The sequence below is a fragment of the Somniosus microcephalus genome, chromosome 33 (genome assembly GCF_052327205.1).
Source record: "Somniosus microcephalus isolate GS21.2 chromosome 33, FLI_Smic_1.0, whole genome shotgun sequence".
In the NCBI taxonomy this organism is placed as follows: Eukaryota; Metazoa; Chordata; class Chondrichthyes; order Squaliformes; family Somniosidae; genus Somniosus; species Somniosus microcephalus.
Genome location: NC_141019.1, coordinates 31973724 through 31991624, shown reverse-complemented (window position 1 = coordinate 31991624; position 17901 = coordinate 31973724). Strand labels below are relative to the sequence as shown.

At 49.3% G+C, this 17901-nt stretch overlaps 1 protein-coding gene across 1 annotated transcript in view; it reads right to left on the bottom strand.

The window, feature by feature from the left end:
• The window catches only part of cyp27b1 (cytochrome P450, family 27, subfamily B, polypeptide 1), a 32994-nt gene extending 22965 nt beyond the window's left edge, over positions 1–10029 (bottom strand). Inside the window, exons 1-2 of the mRNA XM_085972947.1 lie at positions 9802–10029; positions 4665–4855 (exon numbers count right to left, since the gene is read on the bottom strand). Coding sequence (XP_085829073.1) covers positions 4665–4855; positions 9802–10011 — 401 coding nt within the window. The 5' untranslated portion in view covers positions 10012–10029. The remainder of the gene's footprint in view (positions 1–4664; positions 4856–9801) is intronic.
• Between the last annotated feature and the right edge of the window lie 7872 nt (positions 10030–17901).

The window sequence follows — 17901 nt, the reverse complement described above, 5'->3', positions numbered from 1 at the left end:
TCTCACCCCATCACCATCTCCTTCTATTCCTTTCTCCCTCATGTGTTTATCCAGCTTCCCCCTTAAATGCATCTATACTATTCGCCTCAACCACTCCCTGTGGTAGCGAGTTCCACATTCTCACCACTCTCTGGGTGAAGAAGTTTCTCCTGAATTACCCATTGGATTTATTAGTGGCCATCTTGTACTTATGGCCCCTGGTTTTGTTCTCCCCCACCAGTGGTGGCTTTTTTTCTTAAACTGTCCGGCAGATAATTTTTTTCTGAAGTAAATCGGTTGCTCGTTTCCTTTTGGGGGCTGAGCTTGCACCTTGGAGCTATCCTTTAAGTGTGAGGCTTGCTTCGGAAGCCTTTTTTACTCAGCCCTTTAAGCGACTGATGGAGGGACAGACACAGCAGGCTTGCTTAGTCGTTCCTTTTGTTGCCTACAGCTGCTGAATGAGGGACTTGGGACAAATCCCCTAAGTTTTACAGTCAAAACCAAAACGCTTGGCAAAGGACTGAAAGAAACGTACGAGCCAGTCATGATGACTAAAAAGGAAAATCAACAGCTGCCTCTGGGTCATGCGGCTGGCAACAGATCTATGGAAATTTTGAGTGAATTACAGATCTGAGACAGTCCAACGTTAAATGAGCCTGTACAGCAATGGTCAGGAATCAGAAGCAGGAGTAGCGATCCTGACGTAAGAAAACTACTAGGCACTTGGTCTAAGCGTTAAATAAAGCTTTAAATCAACTGTTTTACAACATGGAGGTCTAGTTGTGTCCTTCACTAGTTCCTGTTAAGAATGTCCTGCGCAAGCTGGGCCCGTGCCCGAGTATTTATACTCTCCCTGGACAGTGCCACCCGCAGGCCGCTCAGTATTATTTCATAAGTCTTTCTTTCATGAATGATTGATTCATGTCAATCACTATCACGCACTTATGGCAGTGTTATTCACAAGCTTGTCAATACCGAGAACAGTAGCATAGTGGTTACGCTGCTGGACTAGTAATCCCGAAGCTTAGACTAATGATCTGGAGACAGGAGTTCATAATCCCACCACAGCAGCTGGGAATTTAAAGTTAAAAAGGTAGTAACCATGAAACTACTGGATTCTCAAAATAAACCCATCTAGTTCAAAAAAAGTCCTTTAGGGAATGTCTTTACCCAGTCTGGCCTATAATTGAATCCAGACCCACAGCAGTGTGGTTGACTCTTAATTGCCCTCTGAAATGGTGTATCAAACTGCATGGAGGAAAATGTTCACCTCGTGGACTGCGGTGGTGCAAGGAAGCGGCTCACCACAGGCAATTAGGGATGGGCGACACCCAAATCCAATGAATAAAAAAATATATAAGTGTTCCTTTCCCAGGTAGGCAAGTGTGGGGGCTGGTGTGCCCTTGCTTCAATGCATCAAAGAGGTCACAATGTTTTACAGTCGATCAGCTTTGATTGCTTGTGAGCGATATCTGCCCAGAGGTCAAAGCAAAGAGTGGGGAATTTCAGCTTCGCCAAGCGGTTGAGGAGCTGGGGTTGGTGGAGCACCTCATGGACGTCTGATGTCACACACAAGCTCCCAGGCGTGAGAGACACACAGAGGTTTGGAGGCGTTTATTATTTTGAATCGGTTTTAAAGGACAAATAAAAAATCAAGAATTAAAAAAAAAAATTGTACTCTAGTCAAATCTGCTGTGCTTGCTCTTCCTTCTATTTAGTTTTACTTGATAAACCTGTGCAGCCCAAGGTGTACAGCCAGTGTTAGTTATCTGGCATAGAGATCAGGGGGTAGAATTGGGTGGTAGCGCGAAATGGGCGATATCAAGTCAGCCCGTTATACTCCCGTTGACTTATCATAGAATCACAGAATAGTACAGCACAGGAGGAGGCCATTTGGCCCATCGAGTCTGCGCCGGCTCTTTCGAAGAGCAATCCAGTTAGTCCCACTCCCCTGCTCTTTCCCCAGATCCCTGAAATGTTTTTTCCTTTAAAGTATTTATCCAATTCCCTTTTGAAGGCTGCCTCCACCACCCTATCGGGCAGTGCATTCCAGATCCTGACCACTCGCTGCGTAAAAAAGTTTTCCTCATGTCGCCTCTGGCTCTTTTACCAATCACCTTAAATCTGTGTCCTCTGGTTCTCAACACTTCAGCCACTGGAAACAGTTTCTCTTTATTTAATCTGTCTAGACCTCTCATGATTTTGAACACCTCTATCAAATCTCCTCTCAACCTTCTCTGCTCTAAGGAGAACAACCCCAGCTTCTCCAGTCTATCCACATAACCGAAGTCCCTCATCCCTGGAATCATTCTTGTAAATCTCTTCTGCACCCTCTCCAAAGCCTTCACGTAGAATTCAATAGAACTGAACCTGAAGCGGGGCGTATAACAGGCAGCCAAAGTGATACTGCCTGTTTTGCGCTGTTGCCAAAGTTGCATTTCTACCCCCAGGGGCTCTATGGTGGCGATCTGCAGTATTTCCCGAAGGTTCATTGTTCACCCTGCTGCCCACTATTAGAAGGTCTCGTCTCATCGGCACTCACAGGATGCGAGGGAGTGTCTGTGGAAGTGTATAAGAAAGTAAAGATAACTTGCCATTTCTCTTTCAGACACTGACTGACCTGCAGTTGCATTTCCAGCATTTCCTGTGGTTTTAGTTTACTTTAATAGCCCGGCAAAGTTCAGCACTAACCAAGTGATGGCCACGGAGGGGGAGGTGGGGGGGGGGGGAGTGGAGAGGGTGGGGGGGGGAGTGGAGAGGGTGGGGGGGGAGTGGAGAGGGTGGGGGGGGGAGTGGAGAGGGTGGGGGGGAGTGGAGAGGGTGGGGGGGGAGTGGAGAGGGTGGGGGGGGAGTGGAGAGGGTGGGGGGGGGGGAGTGGAGAGGGTGGGGGGGGGGGAGTGGAGAGGGTGGGGGGGGGGGAGTGGAGAGGGTGGGGGGGGAGTGGAGAGGGTGGGGGGGGGAGTGGAGAGGGTGGGGGGGGGAGTGGAGAGGGTGGGGGGGGGGAGTGGAGAGGGTGTGGGGGGAGTGGAGAGGGTGGGGGGGGGAGTGGAGAGGGTGGAGGGGGGGAGTGGAGAGGGTGGGGGGGGAGTGGAGAGGGGTGGGGGGGAGTGGAGAGGGTGGGGGGGGAGTGGAGAGGGTGGGGGGGGGAGTGTGAGAGGGTGGGGGGGAGTGGAGAGGGTGGGGGGGGAGTGGAGAGGGTGGGGGGGGAGTGGAGAGGGTGGGGGGGAGTGGAAGAGGGTGGGGGGGGGAGTGGAGAGGGTGGGGGGGGGAGTGGAGAGGGTGGGGGGGGAGTGGAGAGGGTGGGGGGGTGTGGAGAGGTGGGGGGGGTGTGGAGAGGGTGGGGGGGAGTGGAGAGGGTGGGGGGGTGTGGAGAGGGTGGGGGGGGAGTGGAGAGGGTGGGGGGGGGAGTGGAGAGGGTGGGGGGGGAGTGGAGAGGGGGGGTGGAGAGGGTGGGGGGGGAGTGGAGAGGGTGGGGGGGGGAGAGGGTGGGGGGGGAGAGGGGGGGAGTGGAGAGGGGGGGAGTGGAGAGGGTGGGGGGAGTGGAGAGGGTGGGAGTGGAGAGGGTGGGGGCGCGGGGGGAGGTTGTGGGGCAACTTAGGGAAGGAAATCTGCTGCCCTTACCCGGTCTGGCCTATATGTGACTCCAGACCCACAGCAATGTGGTTAATTCTTAACTGCCCTCTGAAATGGCCTAGCCAGCCACTCAGTTGTAACTAACCGCTGCGAAACATAATAAACATAATAAGACCCAACAGCACTGTGGGAGTACCTTCACCACACGGACTGCAGCAGTTCATGAAGGCGGATAACATCAAGTGAAAATGAGGAGTTATTAGAGTGCCAATAGGACTGGTGTAGAACTGCTATTTACTTGTTTTGTTGAAGAAGTTTCGGGTTTCTGGTTAAAAGTAGTTTACTTGAAGTTTTAATTGATATCTGATATGGTTATGCGACTTTGTATATTGTGGTGTTATTTAGTGTTAAAGCCCCACCTCCCCTTCCACTCTCCCCACTCCCCCACACTCCCCATGCCCTCCACCCACACCCTCCCCCCACTCCACTCTCCCCCACCCCTCTCCACTCCCCCCCTCACCCCCCTCGCCCTCCTCTCCACTCTCCCCCACCCCTCTCCACTCCACCCCCCTTCTCTCTCCACTCCACTCTTCCCCCCTCCCTCTCCACTCCTTCTCCCAGGTCTCTCCAGGGCATTTGTGAGTGCTGCCCAGCAAAAAAACAACCAACCAGTGCAGCTGATATACGAGGTCACTGAAAGAAAGGCTTGTATTTATATAGCAGCTTGTTAAGCCCCTCAGAAATACCTCAAAAGGCTTCACATACAAGGAATTACTTTGAACTGTAGTGACCGTCATGTAGGCCAATGCGGCAGGCAGCCGCTTTGCGCACGGCAAGATCCCACAAACAGCAACGAGAGGGATTAGTGGTGGTGTCCATTCAACAAGGAATGTTGACTAGGATACCAGGAGAATCTCCAAATCGTGCCGGCCGGGGGATCTGAACCAATGGGACAGGCAGTCAGGGCTTCAGTTTAACACCTCACCCAAGCAGGTCAAGACCTACGTTCTCCGGCTATCAGTAGCACTCGGTGGCCATTTCACATAAAAACACACACACACAAGTTTCTTTTAAGTCAGCTGTAAGCTCCGAGTTGATTTGATTCTACTCACGCAGTGAGGAGCCCATAAGCGTGTCCTCTGTATTGCCTGTAATCTTTCCAAGATGATAAGTCAGAACGGATTGGATGCTTCCCTTCCTGTCGCAAGACTTGTTCAATTAATGTAGGATCTGCAATGTGTACGGTCAGGATAGGCCCGAAACGTGCCTTCCACACAGGGCCGTACTTTGCCTTTCCCTCTAGCTAGTAAACAAGAACAGAAGACAGGTGAGGACAGTGGCAGTACAATCTTTTAACCCTGTAGTTCCCAGTTCACCGGGAGTCGGAGAATCTTGAAGAAGGAAGGGGCGCAAAACAAACTGACTTCAACGGCACAGCGTGGTTCATTCAATTCGAAGCAGCTCCCAGCCCCACAGGGCAGTGGTCGTTTAGGACACAGTCCCAGAGTAAGCAGCTGACTTGGAGTCAACTGACGTCTTTAAAAAATAACAACAGAAAACGCTGGAAAAACTCAGCAGGCCAGGCAACATCCGTGGAGAGAGAAACAGAGTCAATGTTTCAGGTCGAGACCCTTCTTCAGAACCTGAAGGTTCTGATGAAGGGTGCCAGACCTGAAACGTTAACTCTGTTTCTCTCTCCACGGATGCTGCCTGGCCTGCTGAGTTTTTCCAGCGTTTTCTGTTGTTATTTCGGATTTCCAGCATCCGCAGTATTTTGCTATCTTTAAAAAAGGAACTGGGTGGACATCTGTTGAGAAGGTGGGGTAAAGGGATATTAACAGTGCTTGTCGATTTTTTTTACTAGGAAGATAGGGGAAGGAACTTCGTGTTGCTTAAAATAGCTTAAAATGCTTAAAATGTCTTAATCCAAATGTACACTCTCGGGAGCCGCAAGCCTACATTTCGTTGTACTGCACTTGTGCACTAACAATGACAATAAAAGTTGATTTGATTTGATTTTGATTTGATAGGAGATTGACGGGTAGTTTGGCCAGGAGTCCGTGACAGAATAATTAGAGGATTGATGGGCTGAAGGGCCTGTCCTCATTCTGCACCTTGTAGGGTACATTTTCCAACTGGCACTGTTCCCATACAAATGCTAACCGTGGCCATACTAGATTCTTCTGTGCACTTTATTAATGCAGGCATTTGAAGAGGAATTTAACACAGGCGGATTAAACATTCGTACAGGAACAACACCGGCTCGAAGATAGACCCCCTATGTTCTCATCGATTGCAGGGAATGCCAATTATCCATCCTGTAAAGACAAGCAATTATAAAGATTGCAAGACCTCAGTTACACTGCACAATGGCTCGGAGGATGACAGTTATAGAACGTGAAGCCCAGCCAGGCAACACTGGATTTATATTGCAGCTTCCACGCCTGCAGAGCTCTGTTCCCTCAGCAGAGGTGGCAGTGGCCATTTATCCACCGTGTTAAACAGACCAGGCATTCTTCAAACTTAGCCTCATTCTACTCCAGCGTCAAGCCCAAGCAGTGTGGTGGGTTTTAGTGATTCCCAGAGTCAGACTGGAACTTCAGGGTTATAACAACAAGAACTTGCATTTATACAGCACCTTTAACGTAGTAAAACGTCCCAAGGTGCTTCACAGGATGTTATCAGACAAAATTTGACACCGAGCCACATAAGGAGACATTAGGACCAAAAGCCTGGTCAAAGAAGTAGGTTTTAAGGAGCATCTTAAAAAGAGGAGAGAGAGGCGGAGAGGTTTAGGGAGAGAATTCCACAGCTTAGGCCCCAGGCAGCTGAAGGCACGACCGCCAATGGTGAGGTGAAGGGAGTGGGGGGATACACAAGAGGCCAGAATTGGAGGAGTGCAGAGATCTCGGAGGGTTGTGGGGGCTGGAGGAGGTTACAGAGATAGGGAGTGGGTGAGGCCATGAAGGGATTTGAACACAAGGATGAGAATTTTAAATTTGAGGCGTTGCTGGACCGGGAGCCAGTGTAGGTCAGAAACCACGGGGGGTGATGGGTGAGTGAGACTCGGTGCGAGTTAGGACACGGGGGCAGCCGAGCTTTGGATGAACTCAAATTTATGGTGGGTGGAAGATGAAAGCCGGCCAGGAGAGCGTTGGAATAGTCGAGTATGGAGGCAAGACTTGCATTGATGAGGGTTTCAGCAGCAGATGAGCTGAGGCAGGGGCGGAGACGGGCGATGATACGGAGGTGGAAGGAGGCAGGGGCGGAGACGGGCGATGATACGGAGGTGGAAGGAGGCAGGGGCGGAGACGGGCGATGATACGGAGGTGGAAGGAGGCAGGGGCAGAGACGGGCGATGATACGGAGGTGGAAGGAGGCAGGGGCGGAGACGGGCGATGATACGGAGGTGGAAGGAGGCAGGGGCGGAGACGGGCGATGATACAGAGGTGGAAGGAGGCAGGGGCGGAGACGGGCGATGATACGGAGGTGGAAGGAGGCAGGGGCGGAGACGGGCGATGATACGGAGATGGAAGGAGGCAGGGGCGGAGACGGGCGATGATACGGAGGTGGAAGGAGGCAGGGGCGGAGACGGGCGATGATACGGAGGTGGAAGGAGGCAGGGGCGGAGACGGGCGATGATAAGGAGGTGGAAGGAGGCAGGGGCGGAGACGGGCGATGATACGGAGGTGGAAGGAGGCAGGGGCGGAGACGGGCGATGATACGGAGGTGGAAGGAGGCAGGGGCGGAGACGGGCGATGATACGGAGGTGGAAGGAGGCAGGGGCGGAGACGGGCGATGATACGGAGGTGGAAGGAGGCAGGGGCGGAGACGGGCGATGATACGGAGGTGGAAGGAGGCAGGGGCGGAGACGGGCGATGATACGGAGGTGGAAGGAGGCAGGGGCGGAGACGGGCGATGATACGGAGGTGGAAGGAGGCAGGGGCGGAGACGGGTGATGATACGGAGGTGGAAGGAGGCAGGGGCGGAGACGGGCGATGATATGGAGGTGGAAGGAGGCGGGGCGGAGACGGGCGATGATATGGAGGTGGAAGGAGGCAGGGGCGTAGACGGGTGATGATACGGAGGTGGAAGGAGGCAGGGGCGGAGACGGGCGATGATATGGAGGTGGAAGGAGGCAGGGGCGGAGACGGGCGATGATATGGAGGTGGAAGGAGGCAGGGGCGGAGACGGGCGATGATATGGAGGTGGAAGGAGGCAGGGGCGGAGACGGGCGATGATATGGAGGTGGAAGGAGGCAGGGGCGGAGACGGGCGATGATATGGAGGTGGAAGGAGGCAGGGGCGGAGACGGGCGATGATACGGAGGTGGAAGTAGGCGGTCTTGGTGATGGAGAGGGTATGGGGTCGGAAGCTCAGCTCAGAGTCCTACAGAAAAGAAAGAAAAATTTGCATTTCTCCAGCGTCTTTCACCACCTCAGGACGTCCGAGAACACTACAGCCAATGAAGTACTTTTTGAAGTGTAATCACTGTTGTAATGTGAGAAACGCAGCAGCCAATTTGCACACAGCAAGCTCCCACAAACAGCAATGTGATAATGACCAGATCATCTGTTTTAGTGATATTGATTGAGGGATAGTGCGGCGCTCCCTCAGTACTGCCCCTCCGACAGTGCGGCGCTCCCTCAGTACTGCCCCTCCGACAGTGTGGCGCTCCCTCAGTACCGCCCCTCCGACAGTGCGGCGCTCCCTCAGTACTGCCCCTCCAACAGTGCAGCACTCCCTCAGTACCGCCCCTCCGACAGTGCAGCACTCCCTCAGTACCGCCCCTCCGACAGTGCAGCACTCCCTCAGTACCGCCCCTCCGACAGTGCAGCACTCCCTCAGTACTGCCCCTCCGACAGTGCGGTGCTCCCTCAGTACTGCCCCTCCGACAGTGCAGCGCTCCCTCAGTACTGCCCCTCCGACAGTGCGGCGCTCCCTCAGTACTGCCCCTCCGACAGTGCGGTGCTCCCTCAGTACTGCCCCTCCGACAGTGCAGCACTTCCTCAGCACTGCCCCTCCGACAGTGCGGCGCTCCCTCAGTACTGCCCCTCCGACAGTGCGGCGCTCCCTCAGTACTGCCTCTCCGACAGTGCGGTGCTCCCTCAGTACTGCCCCTCCGACAGTGCAGCGCTCCCTCAGTATTGCCCCTCCGACAGTGCAGCACTCCCTCAGTACTGCCCCTCTGACAGTGCAGCGCTCCCTCAGTACTGCCCCTCCGACAGTGCAGCACTCCCTCAGTACTGCACTGAAGAGTCAGCCTAGTTTTATGTGCTCAGTCCCTGGAGTGGGACTTGAACCCACAATCTTCCGACTCAGAGGCAAGAGTGCTACCAACTGAGACATGGCTGACACTGCACACAATGAATTACTTGCATAATTTCAAAATGATGAGGGGTTTTGATAGAGTAGAGAGGGAGAAACTGTTTCCAGTGGCAGGAGGGTCGGTAACCAGAGGACACAGATTGAAGATAATCGGCAAAAGAACCAGAGGGGGAGATGAGGAAATATTTTTAACGCAGCGAGTTGTTGTGATCTGGAATGCGCTGCCTGAAAGGGCGGTGGGAGCACATTCAATAGTAACTTTCAAAGGAGAATTGGAGAAATACTTGAAAGGGGGAAACATTTGCAGGGCAATGAGGAAAGCGCAGGGCAGTGGGACTAATTGGAGAGCTCTTTCAAATCGCCGGCACAGGCTCGATGGGCTGAATGGCCTCCTTCTGTGCTGTATCATTCTCTGAGTACAGCGACTGTCATGTAGGCTTAGATGACTACCATTAGGGAATAGACTATTATTCCCTTGCATTATGTAGCACTATGACCTGGCATCTCAGTCAAGACTGTGATGTTATGTAGGAAGACAGTGGAATTATACACAGAAAGGCACTTAAAGTCAGTCACTTAGGAACACTTTAAAAAAAGTCAATAACAGTAAACTATAATGATAGATATTCAAATACATTTTCCTTCAAAGGTTTTACCATTATTAAAATAAGTAGACATTAATGAAGAAAAACATCAAGTTTTAAAATGCACCATAAATTTTCAAAGAAACGAAGATTGCTGCTATTGATTGACTCAAATTTCTGCCTCTATTCAAGTTTTAAAAAGAGGGACTGGAGTCATGTACAGAAAGTTTCATCCTTTGTATCTCTCTATCCAAATTGCAATATTCACAGTACTACAGTCAAATCCTGGATCTACCATCAGATTCCAGATTTTACAATGTCTCACACGTTGTCCTTACCTGCAGCTCATGTAACCTGGTCAGCCCTTTATTAAAGAACAGATCGTACACAAACCGTACAGCGCTAGGACCCGGCATCTCGGCCACAGTTCTCAAGCCCTGTTTCTTCTGTTTTTTGGACAGGACAGATTTCACCACCATCTCTGCAACGTACCTGCAGTACACAGGGAATCGGTTGGCTAGCTTTAGGACGAAAGACATTGCAACCATCCTGTAAACAAAGCAATACAATCATCCTCACCTTCATTCTGCTGGTTTTTATATTGATACAACACTGGCTGCTCAACCAAGCAGAGCGGCGGGGAAAAGGCCCCTTGACTGACAGCGCGCTCGGCCAATCGGGAGCTGAGTATGAATATTAATGACCCGTCGAGCCAATCAGGAGTGTCAAACAGGTTTGGTTGATGCGAACAACTTGACAGATATTTAAAGGAACACTAACGACAAGAAGCAGGGTTCAAGTGGTGAGCTCTGTGAGAGGAATGGGGTCAAAGAAATGTACATTGGAAATAACATCACAGAGAAAAGAAAATCTGAAATGGCTGCATTTTTTTAAATTTAAGGATAAAAGATTGGCCAACCTGTAAAACAAATAGGATCCCAAAAGAAAGTGTTTTTGGGGGGTAGGGGGGAGAAAAGACTTTCAGGCCAAAATAAAAGTGGTTTGTGAACTGCAAATATTCTTATTTTCCAGAGATAACACAAAGCAACAGGCAGAACCCCCAAAGTATAAGAAAATATTGGGTCGCTCAACCCCTTCGACAGAGCAAGACACCTTGGCTCCCGCAGTAAAGGTTGGCAGGTCTGTGTTGAACTTCTGGTAGATTTAAGAAATATGTTTAAACGGATGGCACATTAACCTCAATCATAGTTACTTGTTTCCCAGTTCACCCAGACTTGGTCATTATTCGTGTTTTAGATGCAATGTTCTCACTTTTAAAAGTTGAGAAACTGTTGATCATTACCCCCAGTAACCAGATTGGGAAGTGGCAGCATTAAACGGGGAACCCCCCCCCGCTGTTTAACACAGCGGGAATGCAGATATTTGGCTCATTGGTCATTAGTTTGTGATACTGCTGGCTGTCTTAAAGGTAAAGGCAGAAACATTGGGCTGGTCGGATTTAGGAAATTGTAAAGTGGAATTACAGCTTTAATTCGGAAATCGATCAGAAGGACAGGGGCAGTAAAACGATAACTGGAAAGATGTCAACTGGATCAACAGGGAAAGATCGTGGTCCAAAGGATGTTTAGAAACCTCGACATAAAGCTCTTAATAACGAGTGTATATCCTACTAGCCATCTGATCAATCAGTGATTCGGCCTTTCTCGCCCTGCAGTGATTTGCTTCTCCTGACGGTCGTGTTCAGCTGGACAAGGTGCACAGGAGCAATAACAGCGATGGGGCAACGCCACAAATGGAAAACTACAAGGAGAAAGCATTCGATTGCACAGTGTCTTGCAACACGCAGTGGGATAATGTCCCATGCGAGTAGTACACATATTACAACAGAATCCTCTTTAGTGACACCCTGTACCTGATTTCTAAATCAGCAAGTGAAGACATTTATGTTTTTTAAATGATCCCACATGCATCTTGAAAGGGTCCAATCCAGTTCAAATTTCACCACGGTGGGAGGGGGGAAGAGCAAGGGCACACTTCTGTGGTCTTCCACAGTAAGGATGGACCAGGTGTAGAGAAAAAAGTGGCTATATGGGACAAAGGTGGGAAAATGGAGTAGAGATGCAGATCAGCCATGATCTAATTGAATGGCGGAGCAGGCCTGAGGGGCTGAATGGCCTCCTCTTGTTCCTAGCAAAGCTAGGGCTTCAAGAGGGGATGCGTTCTGCTGAATACTATCTGTAACAACGCTCGATTTATCTACACTTTCCCACTCCAGGGTATTTAACAAAACTAGAGGAATGTACAGGATAGCGGGACAGCTACAGGACTGAAAATGCAATATATCTAAAATAAAGAAAGACTTGCATTTATATAGCGCCTTTCACCACCTCCGGACGTCCCAAAGCGCCACAGACAATCAAGTACCTTTTGAAGTGTAGTCACTGTTGTAATGTAGGAAACGCGGCAGCCAATTTGTGCACAGCAAGCTCCCACAAACAGCAACGTGATAATGGCAAGATAATCTGTTTTTAGTGATGTTGATTGAGGGATAAATATTGGCCAGGACACCGGGGATAACTCCCCTGCTCCTCTTCAATGGTGCCATGGGATCTTTTACGTTCACCTGAGAGAGCAGACAGGGCCTCCGTTTAACATCTCGTCCAAAAGACGGCACCTCCAACAGTGCAGCACTCCCTCAGCACTGCCCTTCTGACAGTGCGGCGCTCCCTCAGTACAGCCCCTCCGAGAGTGTGGCACTCCCTCAGTACTGCCCTTCTGACAGTGCGGCGCTCCCTCAGTACAGCCCCTCCGAGAGTGTGGCACGCCCTCAGTACTGGCCCTCTGACAGTGCGGCGCTCCCTCAGTACTGGCCCTCCGACAGTGTGGCACTCCCTCAGTACTGGCCCTCCAACAGAGCGGCGCTCCCTCAGTACAGCCCCTCCGAGAGTGTGGCACTCCCTCAGTACTGCCTCTCCGACAGAGCGGCGCTCCCTCAGTACTGCCTCTCCGACAGAGCGGCGCTCCCTCAGTACTGCCTCTCCGACAGAGCGGCGCTCCCTCAGTACTGCCTCTCCGACAGAGCGGCGCTCCCTCAGTACTGGCCCTCCGACATTGCGGCGCTCCCTCAGTACTGCCCCTCCGACAGTGCGGCGCTCCCTCAGCACTGCCCCTCCGACAGTGCGGCGCTCCCTCAGTACTGCCCCTCCGAGAGTGTGGCACTCCCTCAGTACTGGCCCTCCGACAGTGCGGCGCTCCCTCAGTACAGCCCCTCCGAGAGTGTGGCACTCCCTCAGTACTGGCCCACCGACAGTGCGGCGCTCCCTCAGTACAGCCCCTCCGAGAGTGTGGCACTCCCTCAGTACTGTCCCTCCGACAGTGCGGCGCTCCCTCAGTACAGCCCCTCCGAGAGTGTGGCACTCCCTCAGTACTGGCCCACCGACAGTGCGGCGCTCCCTCAGTACAGCCCCTCCGAGAGTGTGGCACTCCCTCAGTACTGCCCCTCCGACAGTGCGGCGCTCCCTCAGTACTGCCCCTCCGACAGTGCGGCGCTCCCTCAGTACTGCCCCTCCGACAGTGTGGCACTCCCTCACTACTGGCCCTCCGACAGTGCGGCGCTCCCTCAGCACTGCACCAGGAGTGTCAGCTTGGATTGTGTTTTAAAATCTCTAGAGTGGGACTTGAACCCACGCCCTTCTGACTTGGAGACGCGAGTGATACCCACTGAGCCATGGCTGCGTTTCTAGCCTTATGTCACCTCCCACAACTCCCATATTAAAGATGCTGTAACATATGTTTTTCAAAGAACTTTAGCTGAAGGAATAGATTAAAAATACAGTCCCAGCTTTCCCTAACATTAATACTGTGTTGTGTCGCACTATGCCTTTGGTAAGAAAAGATGTAATTATTATTTGTAATATAATGTGTGACAAAATATACTGGAAATTCAATTATAATTACGTGCCTGTCACGTGACCGTGTTTATTTCAATAATAATATGATAGTCTTTATTTTTTTTGAGTTCTGTGGAGACACTTACCCACTCAGCACACTCTGGTTTCTGGGACCACAAAACACTTCCAGGTATCAAATGTGATTCTTGCATGTGTGATGTGCCCATAATAGTCTTTAGAATCTAGACTAATTTGACGTAGAGAAGATGTTTCCACTTGTGGGGGGAGTCCAAAACTAGGGGGCCATACATATAAGATGGTCACTAATAAATCCAATAGGGAATTCAGGAGAAACTTCTTTACCCAGAGAGTGGTGAGAATGTGGAACTCGCTACCACAGGGAGTGGTTGAAGCGAATAGTTTCGATGTATTTAAGGGGAAGCTAGATAGGTACATGAGGGAGAAAGGAATAGAAGGATATGCTGATAGAGTGAGATGAAGTAGAGTGGGAGGAAGCTCGTGTACAGCATTGACCCATTGGGCCGAATGGCCTGTTTCTGTGCTGTACATTCTGTGTAATTCTATGTAATAGATGTGCGGCTAATTTATAAATCTTTGGTGATGTTCTGAGCTGTAAGTTTAGCTACATTTCTGTGTTTGAAGCTGTTACCCTTTAACCTTGTTAAGTCAACTGTTGCTAAATAGAATGTGCAGTTGAATAATATTAATGACAACACATTGGAATGGTGTTTTTCATCCATTCTCAATCAGAAAGCCAGGCTGTGTACATTTTTTTTTACCCATTCCCTACCCCAGTTATTTGCCCGAAACACACGCAAGTAAACTAAAAGAAAGCTTGCGTTTAGTGATGAGAATTTTTTCCGCAGCTTATTTTAAAGTCAGGAATGTATCTTTGTACAGATTTACAGTCCTTCTGCCATTAGAAATGGTCAGCCAGATCAAGCCGCATGACCCAGGGGTCTTTGATTTATTACTTTGTACTTTTTCCGTATCTCGATACGTTTAATTGTTCCGACCTGGGCAGATAGCCAGGGCAAAGCTTTCCATCTGTGTTTTGTTTTATATACAAACACAACCCATCAAAATCAATAGATGTCAATCCTACACTGTAATCATGGTGACCAAACAGGTCAAACCACTGAATATGCAAAAATCCCAAAAAAGGATTCTCTTTTCCCATTATTTCAATAATCTATAGAAATATTTCCAAATATTCTTGACTCCAGCCCTACAACCCTCCAAGATATTAATCGCTCCACCATTGGCGGCTGTGCCTAAGCTCTGGAATTCCCTTCCTAAACCTCTCCGCCTCTCTCTCCACCTTTTAAGACACTCCTTAAAACCTATCTCTTCCTGTCTTAGTACCTCGATGTGGCTCGTGTCAAATATTTGTCTGATAATCGCTCCTGTGAAGCGCCTTGGGACGTTTTACTACGTTAAAGGTGCTATATAAATGCAAGTTGTTGTAACAGCCTGCATGAGGGTTTATATAATCTGATTTATCATTAAAACTAAAAGAAAAACAGTAAAAATTGGAAAGAAAGACTTGCATTTATATAGCGTCTTTCATGACCTCAGGATGTCCCAAAGCGCTTTATGGCCAATGACGTATTGTCACTATTTTTCTATTGCACACAGCAAGCTCCCACAAACAGCAATGTGATAATGACCAGATCATCTGTTTTTAGTGATGTTGATTGAGGGATAGATATTGGCCCGGACACCGGGGAGAACTCCCCTGCTCTTCTTTGAAATAGTGCCATGGGAACATTTACATCCACCGGAGAGAGCAGACGGGGCCTCGGTTTAACATCTCATCCGAAAGACGGCACCTCCGACAGTGCAGCACGTCCTCAGTACCGCACTGGAGTGTCAGCCTAGATTGCTCAAGTCTCTGGAGTGGGATTTGAACCCACAACCTTCTGACTCAGAGGCGAGAGTGCTACTCACTGAGCCACTGGCTGACAGAGAATATGAGCCCCACACAAGTACAGTCTACAACATTAACAGGGAGTTGGATTGGGCAGCTTCAATTCTGTTTGAGTGAGTAGTTGACTTGGAACAGCTCAATTCTAATACTGGGTTCCATAAGTGCGAGTGATCATTCTCCAACACTAACAGCCCGACATTGATAAGCACAATATTCACTGAAAATGTCTATCTATACAATGCAGTGTATGTTACACTTATTCCTGATTAACTCTGAGATGATCGTTCTGAGCCGAACATGATGATTCACTCAAATATACGTCTATCACTCACGCACCACCAACCCAAACAAAACCAATCACAATCAATCACTCACTTCAAAACTACCAATAAAGAATCGGCAATTGTAGCAAGATGAACCAATTGAATTGCTCAATTTCATCCCAATTTTGTTTACAGCTGTTTCTTCAGCCAGCTACCTATATATTATTGACAAAATATTGCAAAGGGGGCACACTTCCTGTCACAAACCGCACTTCTTGTTGTCACTATATTTGGTTGTGCTTTTGCGGCAACATTTCCCATTGTAAGTGACTGTCAACATTTCCCCTCGAACTTTGCCATGTTAACTGTCACAATATAGTTGCATGCTCTGGCCACGAAATGGCTCTGTGGAGTAAGTTTCTGAAGTCTTCCAACTCCCATCATATCTTGTGTAATATATAAATTATATGTCAACTCGCCATGGGCAGTTTACTAACATATGGGTTTAGAAATTGTAATTTTGCAAAAAATATTTAAACTTGCCCAAATCCTGTCAGCCATCTATTCAATACATTTGGTCCCCAGCAACTTGCCCTCCGAGACTTGGGGCTTGAGTTTGGTTCCTTTCCTAGAGCCTGCACTCTGTAGCAGCTGCTTTCTGTACTCCTGTCTTCCTATTACATTCACTCTCTCAATGTGCCCGTTATTGGTGCTGTTGCTGGGACCACTTACTGTTGTCTTGGTGCAGCCGTGTCTTGTTCTCATGCCCCAGAGCCACGACAGCATACCACCCTGCCATGGACTACTCCCTAACCCAATGCTGCTTAATCCTAGACTCCCTCCCCCAGTGCTCCCACATCTCGAGTGCTCCTAATCGTCAGGTACCCAACTGTGCTCCCAGACCTCCCCCCAAGTGGTGTATTGCCAGACCCCACAGCATAGCCTCTTCCACCCTACCTGTCAAATGGTCCTTCCCCACCATATCACTCCCTCCCCTGTCAGTGCTTATAAAACCCAGTCCTATTAAATGCTCACAGACTCCATTTCCCATGAGTGCTCTTAGACCAATGCACCCAATGCCTCCCATGTACCAACCCCAGCGCACCCCCCCCCCCGCTTCCTTCTGGCTCCCCATTTAATCCCTCACTTGTGTGTGTTCCAGCACCTCCTGGACAGCCTCTGCCTGCCCGATCCCAGTAAATGTTATCTAGTGTGAGAGCGAAAAACCGAGTACATAGAACATGTGCGAGAGAGCCAGGGAGATTGAGAGAGAGAGATGCCGAACGAAGTAGAAGAGAGGAGACAGCAGAGAGTTACACAAAACAGTGAAAGAGTGAGCAAAACTCAGTCAGATCAACGCCACAATGAGAGAAGTGTCAGAGAGATAGGAAAGAAAAACCGATACAAAGAAATGGAGAATAGGAAAGAGACAGTTAGAGGAAGACACAATTTGCTTGTATTCCTCTCCAAGTAATGATCAACTGTACTATTTTAGAATACATTGTTCATTATATGCCATTGTGAAACACTGTACCTGTGACAGACTATCAAGAGGCCAAAGGCCTGGAGGGAGTTATCAGCTGTGATAAGCCTGTAGAGAAAACTATAGGTGCATGTTGTTATTCAGCACAGGCAAGTTTTTTGTCTGCTACATGCTTTATACCTTTTAACAAAAACCTCTTGCATTTATACAAACATCCCAAGGCGCTTCACAGAAGCGTAATCAGACATAAACTGACACCTTTTAACCAAACTAACTGAACATCAAGTTATTCTCTCATCTGGATATTGTATTCTAAATACTTTTGTTTAGCTTTAATACAGTTGAAATGACAAATATGCTGCATAAACAGAATGACTTCCAAAGGGCGGTGGAGGCAGAGACCCTCATCGCATTTAAAAAGTACTTGGTTATGCACTTGAAGTGTCGTAGCCTACAGGGCTGCAGACCAAGAGCTGGAAAGTGGGATGAGGCTGGAGAGCTCTTTCTCGGCCGGCACAGACATGATGGGCAAATAACATGAATGAGTTTGTGTTCTGGTAAATATACTGTTACAATTAAAAATAGACAAGAATTTGTCTACCAGAAAAGTTTCATATTTAAAATGCTACTTACCTGGAATTAGTAAAAATGCTCAACAGGAACTGACAAACTAGATGGCGAGGAGAAATGTTGAAATCTTTGCTATACACCTGTTAAAGTCAATTATTTCAGATCTAGGCTCCTACATTTCAAATAGAGCAGAGTTCAGGCCTTAAACAAGACAAGTTGAGTGTAATTGAGTGGAAATAACTTCACTGGCTAAATGTGGATACCTGGGAGCAATGTTCCCTCTAAGCTGTGCGTGCAAGGCCGCTCAGTAATCTGCAAGG